Genomic DNA, 16,055 nt, shown 5'->3' with positions numbered 1-16,055 from the left:
AAAGAAGAAGGGAAAAATCTCCTGAAAAGCAGCTACCAGTTGATTTGATGGAAGGGGATTCCCCTTCTAAACAATGACTCTCTCTCCACGTCCGTGTCCACAGATCCAGATCCTCATCCGTCTCAAGGTAGCGTCATACTATAGTTGTTAAAAACTTTTTAAATGTTGTGTTTATTTAAATGATATTATTTAACTCTAAACTTATTTACTTTGAAATTTCTGTGTGATGTTTTATATAAAAAGGCAAAGTTAGGGTAAAAACTTGGTGGTCGAGAACACATTCATCTGTTTTCATTTATTCTTCTGGGAAAAATTGATTCGGAACTAGATTGCATCGCATCTCGATGCCCCTTCTAGAACAGATTAGTGTCAAGATTTGGGGTTTGACTGTATTTCTTGGTACTATGGAGAATCTACATCCTTTTCTACATAGTCATGATACTACAATTAATTTATACAATAGAGACTTATTACATAAGTGGAATTGTCACATACAATTTAATGTAATAGGGGAAATAATATTAGAACTCCTTGACAGTCACCAAGAAATCGAGAGCCCTGAACAGGAGGATTTTTGTTGTTGTAAGCACTCACTTTGTCGGTACATGAAGGAAGCTCCTTTGTTCTTTAGACTCTTTAAGGCAGTGGTTCTCAACCTGTGGGTGGTGACCCCTTTGGGGGTCGAACAACCCTTTCACAGGGGTCGCCTGATTCATAGCTAGCAATTATGAAGTAGCGATGAAATAATTTTATAGTTTGGGGAGGTCACTACCACATGAGGAACTGTATTAAAGAGTCGCGGCATCAGGAAGGTGGAGAACCACTGCTCTAAGGTACCAGACACTCTATGGGCCACGGCTCTACACATTACTCATTTGGTAGCATGCTGCTAGCAGACCCATTGTAATTCAAGCTGATACCTCCCAACTCTTTCCTAAAACCTGCAGCACCGTTTAAAATGAGAGGCAAAAGAATGCCAGTAATTTGGAATTTCTTGCTAACAGTTTAATGGTTCCTTACACTTGCCCCTATGGTATGCTGCTGGTGGTTTGTCGAGGATCTCCATGTCATTAACTACATTGTGGTTCCTAAGTTTCCCATAGTTATTAATCTACATTTACTCCTTTCTACTACCAGGTGAGTTTGAAATTTTAAGAAAGGATAGCTACAAACACGTACAAATCTTTATTCAACAAAAAAAACAAAATGAGAAACTACATATCACTATAAACAAAATATTTTTACATATTTTCCATCAAGGTCTACACCATTCTGACAATGATGCTTGCATGTCTCTAACTCTTTCCTGAAGAATTCTTCACTCTTCACTTTATACAGATGTCAAAACAGCAGTTTGAACACTTCAAGGGACTCAAATCATGCGCCTTGAAATGGGGAACCAAATGGAATCTGAAAGGGCAAGATCAAGATTGTAGGAGGAATGGGACCATGTTCCCCCAACACATAACCACCCCCCAATTTTGTAGCACAGCCTTTGCTTGCTAGCCTAAGAGAACAAACAGTGTGTTGTTTTGATAGAGGGGGGTGGGGGGCTCCTCAGCACAGATTGATGGCATTTTTGTCCTCATGAAGAGTTTTTAATTTTCTTTTCTTTCTTTTTTTTTTTTTACATTTTATTAGGGGCTCATACAACTCTTATCACAATCCATACATATACATACATCAATTGTATAAAGCACATCTGTTTATTCTTTGCCCTAATCATTTTCAAAGCATTTACGCTCCATTTAAGCCCTTTGCATCAGGTCCTCTTTTTTCCCCCCTCCCTCCCTGCTCCCCCCTCCCTCATGAGCCGTTGATAATTTATAGATTGTTATTTTGTCATATCTTGCCCTATCCAGAGTCTCCCTTCCCCCCCTTCTCTGCCGTCTGTCTCCCAGGGAGGAGGTCACATGTGGATCCTTGTAATCAGTTCCCCCTAGAGTTTTTAATTTTCTTAACACATCTTCATAATAAAATAAAATAAACTTAATAAAAACAAAATCATCTTCATAATAAAATAAAACATCTTCATGATTGTTCTGTGTAAGTCAAGAAAATCTATCAAAAGTACCCCCTTGTTAGTCCTCAAAACAGCTAGCGTAGCCTTCTGAGTTGACCTTTCTCTCCTGAACCAGCCCAGGAGGTGCCCTCAGAAGCCACTGGTTTCAATGGGCCGTGCTCTCTGGATCATAGTGATAAGTCCAAGACTCATTTCTGGTTCGAATTTGTTCCACCAAATAATCTTCATGATCCCTGATCTTGTTTAAAAGACTAAAGGAAAGATTCGTTGTTCGAGCCAGCTGATCTTTACACAATGTTTGCCCCATCCAGCTGCAAGTTTTCTGAGGTCAAGAGACTTGCTTAACACTGAAAATGCCAAACCACGTGCGATCCGCTCCGGCAGCTCTCACAACAATGCTCGCTCCAAGGTCTTCTCCCACCACTTCCTAAACTTCAGGGAGAGTGCTTTCCTGCATTGAGCTTGTTGGTCCTCACTCTCTTGATGTATCTTTGAGGGCTTTCCAACCTTCCTTAAAATGTCTGATCCAACTGCAGACTGTTTTTGTAGGTGAGGCAGACATCCTGGGAACTGCTTGCTAAGCATCAAAGATTTGTGGGAAAAGCACACTTGAGTGTTCTTAAAAGTTTGATATCAATTTGACCTTGAAATATTTTTTTGCCTTGGCACAAAAGTATCCTTTTTACAAACGGTACTCTAATGAAATGAAGACAAGTGCATTACTTAGAGAACTTGTATTAAGCCATCTATTGATCAAAGAGACGGGTTTAAATTAATTTTGTGTGGAACAAGCTCATAAATGAATGAACTAGAAGCCTAAAGTAGCAACACTTTATACCCCTGAGGCCTCTCATTTTACATTGGTTAATCTTTGCAGTACATTTAAAAAATATTTTTTAAATGTTTATTTTTATTATACTCCACATTCAACCCATCAAGGGAGTGAATAAGTACAATGATTTCAAAATGCAATCTGTGGACACAATAAATAGCCTCCAAATCAACATCAACTCATGAATAAAGTAAGTGAAATCATCATGTGAACATGATCCAGGGGTGGGAATCGTGCAGGATCAGTGAAGTCACCAGAAGGGTTTCTTCTGTCAGTTCTGAAGGAAGGACTTTGTCTCGTTGGAATCTCTGTCCTGGACAGTCTTCAGGTGGCTTGGCATCTCTGTGCCTTCAGTTCTGCTCCTCTTGCTTGTTTAATCTCTATGTTTTAAAAAATAATTTTATTGGGGCTCATACAACACTTATAACAATCCATACATACGTCAATTGTGTAAAGCACACTATACATTCGTTGCCCTCATCATTCTCAAAACACTCGTTTTCTGCTTGGACTGTTGGAACCAGCTCCTCATTTTTCTTTGTTCTTTTTTGCCCCCTCCATCCCCACTCCCCCTCCCTCATGAACCCTTGATAATTTATAAATTATTGTTTTATCATATCTTACACCGCCTGATGTCTCCCTTCACCCACTTTTCTATTGTCCATCCCCCAAGGAGGAGGGTATATGTAGATCCTTGTAATCAGTTCTCCCTTTCTACCCCCGCTCCCTCCTCCCTTCCGGTATCACCACTCTCACCACTAGTCCTAAGGAGTTTATCTGTCCTGGATTCCCCATGTTTCCAGTTCCTATCTGCACCATTGTGCATCCATTGGTCTACCCAGGTTTGTAAGGTAGAATTGGGGTCATGATAGTGGGGGGGGGGCTGGCAGGGACGGGGAGGAAGCGTTTAAGAACTAGAGGAAAGTTGTGTGTTTCATCAATGCTACACTACACTCCGAGAGACTCATCTCCTCCCCACTACCCCTCTGCAAGGGATGTCCAGTTGTCTACAGATGGACATTGGGTCCCCATCCCATGCCCCTCCTCATTCACAATGATATGATTTTTTTGTTCCTTGGTGCTTGTTACCTGGTCATTTTGACCCCTCTTGATCACACATGCTGGTGTGCTTCTTCCAATGTGGACTTTATTGCTTCTGGGCTAGATGGCCGCTTGTTTATCTTCAAGCCTTTAAGACCCCAGGCACTATATCTCTTGATAGCCGGGTACCATCATCCTTCTTCACCACACTTAGTTATGCACACATTTGTCTTCAGCGTTTATATGGGGAAGGTGAGCACACAGTGATGGTTTTTATTCTTTGGTGTCTGCTGATCCTTTTTATAGCTCAATAAATTGACTCAAGACATACCCTATACTAGTCCTGTTTATTAATACAACAAGGACAACTCATCCACAAATAGGTTTAATCTTGAGCACAGAGGCTAGGATTTAAAATGCATATTGTTAATGGACACAATTAAACCCATAATAAACTGTGCTCTCAGCAGTCCTTGACAATTAAGAGTGATTATTAATATGTTTTGTTTTTGCCTAATAGTGCCTCTCTGATGTGCTCTTAAATATCAGTAATATAAGGGTATCCAAAGTTAGGGAATGGGTTCAAAGCTTCACTGGTAAATATTTTACATAAAAAGGGAATGTGTTTAGCATATTTAAATTTTATTGTATTTATGTTTGACGGATGCTTGAGGGTTTAGGGTACCCTCACTGGGGAACTGATATCAGGGGTTCAAGTGGGAAGAGAATGCTTTGAAAGTGATGATGGCAGCATAATGTGCAAGTGTGCTTGACACACTGAATGAATGAATGGATTGTGATAGGAGATGTAAGAGCCCCCAATGAAAGTATTTAAAAACAAAACAAAACAAAAAACCTATTGGTGGAGTGATTAGAGATATAGGCTTCTGAGACCTTACTGTTCTCTGTCTAAAGGGGTTATAGGTGATACAGGCTGGGGGCCAGAAACTATCCAGAATACAGAGGAATTCTTTTCCAGAAACTTGACACTTGATTTTAAAATTTATATGGCAATTCACAAGACCTAGGATAATAAAAAAAATTTAAAAATAACAGTGTTGGAAGACTTATATTTCCCAAAATTAACACTATAAAACTACATTCATGCCCAAACAGTGTAACACTGGCATGGAACATTCAATGGGACGGAATTACAAGAAATAAAAGCTGTATGTTTGGTCAGTTGATTTTTGACAAAGGTGCCATGAAAATCTAATGGAGGAAAGGATAACTCTTTTAACAAATGATTATGAGATAATTGGATATCCATCTGATGGATATAAATGATAAATGTAAACACTTACCTCATACAATATGCAAAATTAACTCAAAATGGCTTAAAGGCAGGAACAAAACCAACTTTTTTTAATGGAAATATAGAAAAATCTTTGCAACCTCAGGGTAGACAAAATGTCTTAGATATGACACCAAAAGCATGGTTCATAAAAGAAAAATAATAAATAAATGAGACCTCATTAAAATTTAAATGCTTTTCTAAAATATAAATATAACATTAAAACAATAAAAATGTAACATTAAAACAATGAAAATATAAGTCATATCTTGGGAGAAAATGTCTGCAAAACTATGTTTAATAAAGGATTGATATATAGTATATGTACTCATACAGCTCAATAATAAGGCAAATACTGCATTAAAAATGGGCTAAAGATTAAATAGATATTTTACCAAAATGATATGTAAATGGGCAATAAGCATGTGAAAAGATGCCCAATCTCATTAGTTATCAGGGAAATACACATTAAAACAACAATGAGATACCATTTCACACTCACTCAGATGCAAAGGGTTAAACGTGCAAGGTTGAAACACACGATTGTGAGTGTGAATCACCTCGAAAGAAAGGCCTGATGTTGGCTTCTGGAAGTCAGCCATCAAAAACGCCATGAAGTCCAGCGCTACTCCGACCCATGAACAGTGTTGCCGTGAGTTGGAATCAACTCCGTGACAACTAGCTTGGCTAGAATGGTGATCATGACAGAGAGAGAGTGTAACGTGTTGGTGAGGAGATGGGGAAATGGGACCCGCATCCATTGCTGGTGAGAATGTAAAATTGTCTGGCAGTTTCTGAAAAAGTGAAACATCGAGTGTAATATGTGCCAATGTATAAGACTCCGGACAGGGAAAGACATGACAAAATAACAATCTATAAATTTTCAACGGCTCATGAGGGAGGGGGTAGCAGGAGGGAGGGGAAAATAAAAAGAGGACCTGATGCAAAGGGCTTAAGTGGAGAGCAAATGCTTTGAGAGTGATTGGGGCAAAGAATGTACGGATGTGCTTTATACAATTGATGTATGTATACGTGTGGATTGTGATAAGAGTTGTATGAGCCCCTAATAAAATGTAAAAAAAAAAGATAAACATATAATCCAGCAAGTGAAAACTTAGGTCCACACGAAGACTTGCATGCACACAGTCTAACCATCTTATTTCTTTCTAAGAAACAGAAATGACCCATCAGCAAGTTAATAGAAAGACAAAGTGAGGTAGGTTCACACAGTGAAATGACAGCCAGCAAATAAAGAGAAAACACTACTGATAATACTATGACACGGACAAACCTCAAAATCACTATAATAAATGGAAGAAGCCAGATGATAAACGATGATATAGTGGATGATTTCATTTATATGGAACATGAAGAAAGATAAATATGTTGAGGCATAAAACAGGTGAATGGTTGTGTGGTATTGGGGCTGGGTGAGGAAAAAGGGATTAATAGTAAATATGAGGCATTTTATTGGGGTAATGGGAATGTTCCAGGATTGCTTCACGATGCTGGTAGCATAGTCTGTTGAAATTACAAACATTATTGAATTGTACGCTTGAAATTATATACAAAATGCGACTTTAAAAAGTAAGTGGGGAGAGGGTGGGAAGAAGAAAAAGACAAGAGGAGGGAGGGGCAAAAAGAGAGGAAGATTAAGAGCAGAGTTGTTTGGATCTAAAACTGGGAGCTGCCATTTACCTCTTGTGGTATCTCAAGCAGGCCTCACTTCGCTTTTCTTTGGTTTCCCGGCAGTAAGTTTGGGAAAATAGTAAGTTGTGTGGACTGCTAACCCAAAGGTTGGCAGTTCAAGGGCAACCAGAAGATTTTCAGAAGCAAGGTCTGACTCTCACTGAAAACCCTACGGAGCATAGTTCTACTTGGCCACAGGTGGGGTCCCTTGGAATGACTGCCTCTTAGTCTATGTACAGGATTCTCATGTACACAATGAAATGTCCCGGAATGCCCATTCTGCACGATGTGACCCATAGTTTAAGATCCACCCAGTGGACGATCTCTGTTACATTCAGAGTCAATAGTACACATGTAAACACCTTTCTGGTAGTCTCTGCTTTTAGTCAAGACCTATGTGACATCAGCAATACCTCCCTTGCTTCATGCCTTCTTATAAATTCTGCCGGAATTAATGGCAGCTCCCTGTGGATGTATTGCTGTTACTGCTTTTGAGTTATGTTTAGCAAAATTTTACTTATTAATATTTAACCCTGGTGGTGCAGTGCTCAAGCATTTGGCTGCTAACTGAAAGGTCAGTGTTCTGCACTCACCAGGGGCTCCATGGGAGGAAGATCCAGCTGTCTGCTTCAGGAAGCATTGCATCCTTGGAATTCCTTTGGGCCAGGTCCTTTTTGTGCTACAGTAACACTATGAGTTGGAATCACTGGATAGCGATTGGTAATTTAACCTACTGAGGATCTAGCTCTGATTCAGTTGAACAATTCAACTGAATTGTTGGCTTATCCTCACCATGGGCCAGTGACTGGTCCTGTGGCAATGATTCCAGGGAAATCTGAGAGTCTCAAGTGTATGGGTTGTCAGTCATGCACAGACTGAGAGCTTAAAGCAGAAGAGCCTCATGGACGAGGGCTGCGTTTGTATGACGGTACCACTGATGGAGTCATCCTCCTGCTGTCCATCCATGTGGACACAACACACTAAGTACAATTTTAACCCGTCTGACTAGCAATTAGGTTACACCAATAACATGCCAGACCCTACTGGGTAGAATAACAAAAGACTTGGAGACAAAGAGGAGGGACTCTTAGCCTTTCTAGAGGAAGTGATGTGTCTTTGTGGGCCTTCAGGATCCCTAGAAGTTACTCAGATGAAGGACTATAAATAGTTACCCCGATAGAAGGAATAGCTTGGACAAAGTCCCAGAGGCAACAGGATGAGTTCTATGAACTGCCAAGCAACAAGAACTAAGGTTCAAAGTCAGTAAAGGGTCTGTGATCACTTAGACAACCAGATGATAAGAAGAGAGCCAGTCTACCCAAGACCACCCTCCTTTCTGTTACCAATTACAATTTCGGGAGGTCGCCAAACCCTCTCAGGTTTGAGAATTTACTGGAAGGACTCAGAACTCATCGAGAATTGTCATATTCATGGGTATGGTTTATTAAGGGGAAGGGACGTAATTCGATACCAGAGCCAAGACATGAACAGAATTTCCTGCTTGAGACTTTTTTTGGACTCAGTCCTATATGCGTTATTCCTTTGGCTCTGGTACTAGCATTACTTTCCTTTTATCAATGTGAGATGACACACAGAGAGTATTGATAACCATGGAAGCTTGCCTGCTTCTAAATGTCTGGAGTTTTTGTTTGTTTTTTTTCCAACATCAAATTATTTTAATATATTGAATAGCAATACAATCGTGTGCATGTGCTTTCTTTGAGGGGAAAGAAATGGACATTTATCCATATATTTACTTTCTTATTATCTATCAGAACAAGTAGTATAATTCAGTTGAGCAATAAAATGTTTCATTTCTAAAACACTATTAGATCTGAGCAAGATAATTGAAGTTTTTCTAACAACAACAAAAACAAAGAGGTAAATGTTAACTAAAGAAACACGAGACTGAGCTCTGCCATCTTTCCTCTTTGTGGTTTCCTCAGTGGTTGATTGCATTGAGTCAGCAGTGAACTGTAGTTACCTGGTCCTTGATCAACTTCCAAATCATCAGTATGGCCAAGTCCATTCCCGAGTCGACTATGCCAAACCGTATGACTGAATGGTGTCTACCTCGCTGAGCATGATGTCTTCTCTCCTGTCTGGGGTTTTTACTGAAGCTCCATCATGTAGGCCTGATTGACTGCTCACATGTGTCAGCTCAGCCTCCAGCCCCTCTGACAGTTAACTGATACCACGTGGCCCCAAACCCCTCCCTAAGTCACACTGTTGGCCTTTCTGGAGTGGCCAGCTCCTCCCTCAGGTTCTATGTGAGCCTATCATGTGCCGAAAGGCTCCCTGGGAAACAAAGACATGCCCACCAGGAAGATCATGTTGTAGAAGCCAAGGACAAAAGCAAGAGACCATTTTGGATTAGGTTCAATCCTTTACTTCACAAGACCTTGTGTGACATGCTGAAAACCTTGGATTTATGTTGAGGGCCACAGAGTCAGGAAAGATGAACAGCAGGCTCATGGCTGGGTCAGTGATTTTCAATTTGATGGTCCCTTAGGCACCCAAAGGAGTCCAGCAGAAAGGTGATTGTTTCAAGAAAGAGCAGGTTGTCTGCTCCCATAAAGATGGACAGTTTTGGAAGCGCTGGGAGCTGATCTACTCTGTCTGATAGGGTTATTATGACCCATACATTCCAACTCGATTTAAAGAAGACCCAAACCCTCACAACCGTACCAAGAAATAACATCATGATAAATGGAGAAAAGCTTGAAGTTGTCAAGAATTTTGTCCTGCTTGGGTCCAGAGTTACTGCAGCAGCAGCTGTGGGATCACAAGACATGCTGCCTTAGGTAATGATGATGTGCAGGATTTCTTTCTGGAGTCTTGAAAACAACGACGTTGCTCTGAGGACTAAGGTGTGCCTGACCCAAGCCCATTGCATCATATGCATGTGACTGTTGGACAACATTGAATAAGGCAAACCCCAGAATAGATGCCCTTGCATTATGGTGCTGACAAGCACAGTGAAAGTACCACGGACACTGAAGGGATCCGTCTCGGAAGAAGTACCACTGGAGTTCTCCTTCGAGGCAAGGATGGACCAAACTTGGTCTCACATATTTCAGACAGGATGCCAGGAAGACCAGTTCCTGGAGGGCGGCATGCTTGTACAATGGAAGGGCCGTGCAAAAGAAGGCCCCCGAGGAGATGGACTAACCCAGCGGCTGCAGCAAGGGGCTCGGGCCTAGGAAGAACTGAGGATGGCGCAGGGCCGGGCAATGTTTCATCCAGTTGTGCAGAGGGTCACTATGGGTCAGAACGGACTCGATGGCATCTAACGACAACAACGGGAGCCAGAAATGATGTGACGGCGGTGGGCGTCAGTGGCCCCGAAGCACACACACAGCCCCGATGGCTTAGTGCGTAACACGGTGGGCTGCTGCCCATCAGCTCAGCAGTTCCAATTCGCTAGCCACTGCCCAGGAGAAGGATGAGATTGCTCCCATGATTTACAGTCTTGCTAACACGAAGGAGTAGTTCAGAGTCGGAATCAACTTGATGAGTTGGTGGGTATGTGCCAGACCTTGAGAGATGCTGCTCAGTTGGTTGCAAATAGATGTTGGTGGCCTGGGTTTGGCATGGAGCTGCCCCAAGGGCTAGTGTTCCACCTGGACCCACATGCCACAACAGTCTGGCTGAAAAAACGGTTTGGTGACTCCCATGAGGCCATGACCAATATAAAGCGATGGCTGAGAACCTGACTGGAGGGGCTGCACCCTGAAAAGCAGAGGACTTGTAAATGTTTAATGAACTTCACTCTGGTGCCTGCTCTGGCTGGGAGCCCGCTCATAGGCCTGAGCCGCTGAGCGGCAGGTATTGTGCCCGTTGCTATAGCATTACCTTGGAAAGCCCAGCTCAGCGACGGCCACAGCTGCGGCTGCCAGGACAGGAGGGGGCGGTGGTCAGAGAGGCTGGAGACCGGCCACCCAGGCTGGTGTGGTCTCAGGACTGCTGCGTGTGCCCAAACCCACGCTAGCTTCGCGGGCTGCAGCCTCTGGCGGGGAGGAGGCTGTTCTCCGTGGCAGAGCAGCGGCGGGCACGGCGGCCACAGGCTGCCGCTGGCTCCGGGGCACCGGCAGACCGCCTTGGCCTTTTTAAAAGGAGGGTGGAGGGGCGGGGGTGCTTCGCTCCTGGAAAGATCGGGGACGGATTTCACCTCTTTCCCACTGACAAGCGCTGCCCTCGCTGGAGGTGAGAAAGGATGCTAGTTTCTGTGACGGGCTCTTAAACCGCTCCAAGGTGGCCCGGTTCAAAATGCCTTTCAAAGCGTTTGCTACTTTCAAGGAAAAAATTGTGAAACCTGCGAAGGAAGGCGTGAAGAACGCCGTGGGAGACACGTTCGGGATTTTGCAAAGGTAAAGTTTGAATGCAAACTTGGAGGTTGATTTCTACCTAGCTCCCTGCTGTCAGCGCCTGTGAGGTCTTGTCTGGGGCTTAAAACCAAACCAAAACATTTTCATGAGGGTGGGGTGGATGGAGCCCCAACAGGATTATGTCCAGAGGAAAAGAAGGCGCTTCAAAAGTATTGGGGTGAGACATCTCCGGTTCCGTGCTTACAGGTGAATTGGGACACACCGAGGGAGGGGATCTTCCATGTTAATTCCATGACAAGGGCAGGGAGGCTTCGGGCTGAAATCAATTCAAGAACTTTACACTTTACTTTTCACTCTAAATGAGGAGGAAATATTTGCCAAATGTTTAGCTTGTTATAGAAAACCATATGGACCATTTTGATGGCGTGGTTTTCAAAGAGGGGAATGAGTGTCAAAACTGTTTAAAGAGGTAACTGGCAAGCAAGGACTCTTTAAAGCAGCAAATCTCATCGATGAAAGTGAGTAAATGGTAAATACTGTCCACGAGTTCAGTGAGGTTTGTATCCAAACCACAAAAAATTAAAAAATGTTATTAATGGAAGGAGTTTGCCGTCTGAATGAATGGATGTGACATTTTAATTTGTGGAGTTTTATAAAACTAGGATATGCTTTCTTAGGTCTTATCGGTGAATAAATATGTGGCTTTTATGTACAAAGAAAAATGATTCCTCGTCTGTCCTTATAAATAAATGTGAAAAGTATACTCTGTAAGCTTTTTATCCGTCTGAGTGTTTTTTCTAATCCTGGTAGTTTTAAAAGCCCCTGAGGTCTCCTTGAGCATTTTTATGTGTCCTCTCTTGAATTTAAAAACAGTTGCAATTAGAGAACTCTCTCTGGGCACACGGGCCTATTCTACTTGTTTATAACACGCATGGTCAATTTTCCGTCAGAGCACTTCCAGCGGCTTTCATCACAAGAGAATTGGAGTGGATGCTTTATAAATTCAAGAATTAAAAACAGAAGACGCCAGACAGACCCACCCAGAAGAATAATGTCTAGATTAAAACCTAGTTCAGTGGGGGCCGACGCCACTGACCAAACATCCGAGGTGATAATAATAACTCTTCTCTTTCAAGAGTTTCCATCCTTTTTATTCAGCGGTCCTCCCTGTGGTCTGCACATCTCATTCAATATGCAAAGAGAGCGCAGTGACTTAATTGGATTAGTCCAGTGATGACAAAGAAATCTGACAACGCCAGGGACAAAAAGCGTGACTTTGAACCACGGCCATCAATACACACCCAACTGTCTTATGTGACATATACTTACACACACACACACACACACACACACACACACACTGTTGTCTTGTCGGAGCCCTAATAGTGCAATGATTAAAGTGCTCAGCTTCTAACCCAAATGTTGGTAGTTCAAACCCACCACAGGAGAATGATGTAATAGACTATTGTCAATATTTACAGCCTTGGGAACCCTCCGGGGGAAGTGCTCCTTTGTTTGGGGGGGGGTTCAATATGAGTTGAACTCAATTAGACAGGAGTGGCTTTGGTTTGGGGGTATATATGTATATGCAATAAAAATATTTTGGAATTTAATTTCCAAATCCTAAATTAAATTTTTTTGAGATTTAATTGTGTTTCAATAGAAGATTTCTCCTAAAAGTTGGTTTTGCTGCATTTGCATGGATGATCTATGTGAAGATCCTTTCATATATCAAAGGCTTGATTTGCTTCGGGGATCTAAGAAAATTATTAATGTCCAAGTGAAAAACTGAGCTGTGTGTTTCATGTCTTTTGAACAACTTCCTCAGGTTTGCTCCACAGAGTATCAGGGAAATGGCTAATAGGATACTGGCAATAGAGAATGCACTTAACAAATACCAAGCAGTCCTAGCAGTGCAATGCTTAAGACCTTGGCTGCCATTTGAAAGGTCAGCAGTTCAAACCTACCCCTTGGCGTTGTGAGGGTAGGGATCAGGGAAGACTAGATGATTTGCTTCCCAAAAGATTCAAACGTTGGACACCCTAACGGGCAGTTCTTCTCTGAACTGTAGGATCAATAGGAGCTGGAATAAAGCCAATGATATACAACACCCCACCAACAAATAAATACTAGATACTATCCTTGCTGTCACAGTTGCTGGGGGCCTTAAGGAGGGGGTGTGGAGACCCAAAACAACCCAGAACTGACTTTTGTCAGAGATCTCTAGAGAGAAATCATTGGCAGAGGAAAGAAAAGAGACCTGGCTTGCCCAGTGATCCCTGCTGCTCCTTCAGCTCTAGCCATCACTGAGCAGAGCTCCGTCACTGGGTCCCTTGCAGCCGCCCTGTGTGGTGTTGATAATGAGAGAATTCTTCACCTCGTGTCTATGAGCTATAATAACGCCAGGTATTTCATCAGGGAAGGATTAGAGACGTCCGTGGCCTATGAAGTGCCTCTCCCAGAACCTGGGCAACTCCTTTTTGAAGGTATTTCCTTACCCAGTTGACAGAATCATATATATATATTTAATCCACAAAGTACTATTTTCTGTTTTATAAGGGACAGGAGCATTCAGAAGTGATGTCGCCTGCTGCTTTCCCACTGAGCAGGCAGTGTAAATCATGGGTGTCTAACAGCATTGGAGACTGAAGTCATCATCTAAATGGAACACTTCAGACACTTTCTAACCAGCGGGTGTCTGTGCGTGCGCATGTGTGTGTGTGTGTGTGTGTGTGTGTGTTGTAACAAATGCATAGGCAACCTTCTGAGAGCTCACAGAGGGGCTGATTAGAGTCAAGTATTATTAGGCTTCTTGGAGAATCGCCACCGATTAAAAGCAACTGAGCAATTCATCAGGCAAAAGTACAGTCATATTTTACGAATGTAGACAGAAAAAAAATGTAGCCATAGTCTCGTAGTGGAGCACATGGCATAGAAACCACTCGATCTGAGTGATGGTCCCGAAAATGGGAGACGGATTTGTTGATATTGTATGACAAGGTTGCTGATGTGTGTAAGATGAGGGGGCTGCAAACGTTTGTGGAAACTGGGAATGAAACGATGATGGAGTTTCCTCACATGCTTTCCAAAGACCACTTGGTAAATATGAATGACACTTTATTATGTTCCAGGCACTGTAAACTCATTCAGTTCTAACAGCCCGGCTAGGGAAGGGGGTACTTTGGTAAGCACAACTTTGCAGGGGAGCGATCTGAGGCACAGAGAGGGGAAGGAACTTGCCCAAGGTCACACCTCGTACAGGTGGCAGATGTTCTGTGTCCACCATTCTTTTTTGTTTTTTTAATTTGAACAGTTGTTGGGGCCTGTAACTCACGCATCAGTGGTTGTACATGTGTTAGATACGAGTTGCGTAATCACTGCTACGGTCCCTTTGAGAACATTCGCTTCACTCTTGTCCTCATGATTGTTTGTTCGCCACTCTGAGTGGTTGTAGTGTAACGCCACTCCGAGCAAGTCGGCGTCTTTCCTCCTCCCATTCAGTTTCTTGAGAAGTTGCCACTTATTTAGGTTTGGGGGGTTATTTGGGCTGCGAGGTAGCCAGCAATCTCTGGACTTCATGGCAAGTATAGCCCTTGCTTCTCATTGGCCGCAGTACCGAAGGCTTCCTCCAGGGCAGGTGGAGGGTCAGAGATGGAATCTGCACTGTGCTTCCTCTTCAGCGTCCAGCAGTTGTGTGCCGACTGCATGTGCGCCAGACGTGCACTTCCTGGCCCCTCCAGACAGGTGGATTTGAATGGAGTTTGGGATCCCGTTGCTGCAGCACAATTTAGTTCCGGTCTCCATGACCTTGGTAACTTGGCTCCTGCTCTTGCAGCCAGAATGATTCTGTTGAAACAGAGTCAGATCACGCCTCTCCCCTGCTCCAAACGCCCCCCCCCCCCCCATCCAGAGTTGAAGCCAATATCCTTGTAACAGCGTTCAAAGTCTTCCAGGATCTATAGGACCTTGAGCCTCTCTGACTTCATCTCTGGCACTCTTTCTCCCATCTCACTCTTCTCCAGCCAAGCTGGCACCCTTCCCGTTATTGGAATACTTTAGACTCATTTCTGATTTTATGCCATGATTTGTGTTAGTCTGGGTACTTTAAAGAAACACAGAAACTCATGTATAAGAGAGTGTTTTATATAAAGGTGAAGTGTGCATCAAGAAAACATCCCAACCCAGTGCTGTCCAAGCTCACAAGTTCAACATTAACCCATTAACCCGTATGTCCATCACCAATCCACAAAGTCCTCCTCCATCTCACAAAACAGATGCAATGATGTTGACTGCAGGAGGAAAACTGAGTCAGTGAATGTGTAAACATCTCAGTGCTGGCAAGAGTCTCCACACTGGTGCTCCAGCACCCAGGGTTGCTTTGGGGTAGGTCCATGCAGCTTCTCCTTGAGGATGTCTTGTAGGAAGTGAGCCTTGCCAGCGGAAACAGGGAACTGACTAAGGAAGCTGCCCTCGGATCCAACCATCACAAAGCAAGCACCGGAGATCTAGACAGGAAAGGCTTACTGAGCCATTTATCTCTCTGCTCTTCAATTAACCCCACATGTGTTTATTGGCTAGGTTGGCACAAAAACTACCTCATGACTGTATTTTCTTCCACCTCTGTCCTAGACAGAGCTCTGTAAGAAACAGAACCTTAGATAGGAACTGAGATGAGCCTAGGAGACCTGGTGGCATAGTAGGTTATGCTTTGGGCTGCTAGCTATTAAGTCAGCAGCTCAAATCCTTCAGCTGCTCCAAGGGAGTGAGCCTTTTTGTTCCTGTAAAGATTTCTAGCCTCAGAAAATCACAAGGGCAGTTAGTTGTACTCTGAGCTATTAGGTTGTCATG

At 43.0% G+C, this 16,055-nt stretch overlaps 1 protein-coding gene across 1 annotated transcript in view; it reads left to right on the top strand.

Annotated features, from left to right (window-relative positions):
* Nucleotides 1-11,148: 11,148 nt before the first annotated feature.
* The window catches only part of SLC17A8 (solute carrier family 17 member 8), a 53,461-nt gene continuing 48,554 nt past the window's right edge, over nucleotides 11,149-16,055 (top strand). The window contains exon 1 of the mRNA XM_075553209.1: nucleotides 11,149-11,249. Within this exon, the coding sequence (XP_075409324.1) occupies nucleotides 11,149-11,249 (101 nt within the window). The remainder of the gene's footprint in view (nucleotides 11,250-16,055) is intronic.

The sequence above is a fragment of the Tenrec ecaudatus genome, chromosome 6, assembly GCF_050624435.1.
Source record: "Tenrec ecaudatus isolate mTenEca1 chromosome 6, mTenEca1.hap1, whole genome shotgun sequence".
Lineage (NCBI taxonomy): Eukaryota > Metazoa > Chordata > Mammalia > Afrosoricida > Tenrecidae > Tenrec > Tenrec ecaudatus.
The sequence above is the reverse complement of the archived record's forward strand: the minus strand, read 5'-3'. Positions and strand labels throughout refer to the sequence as shown.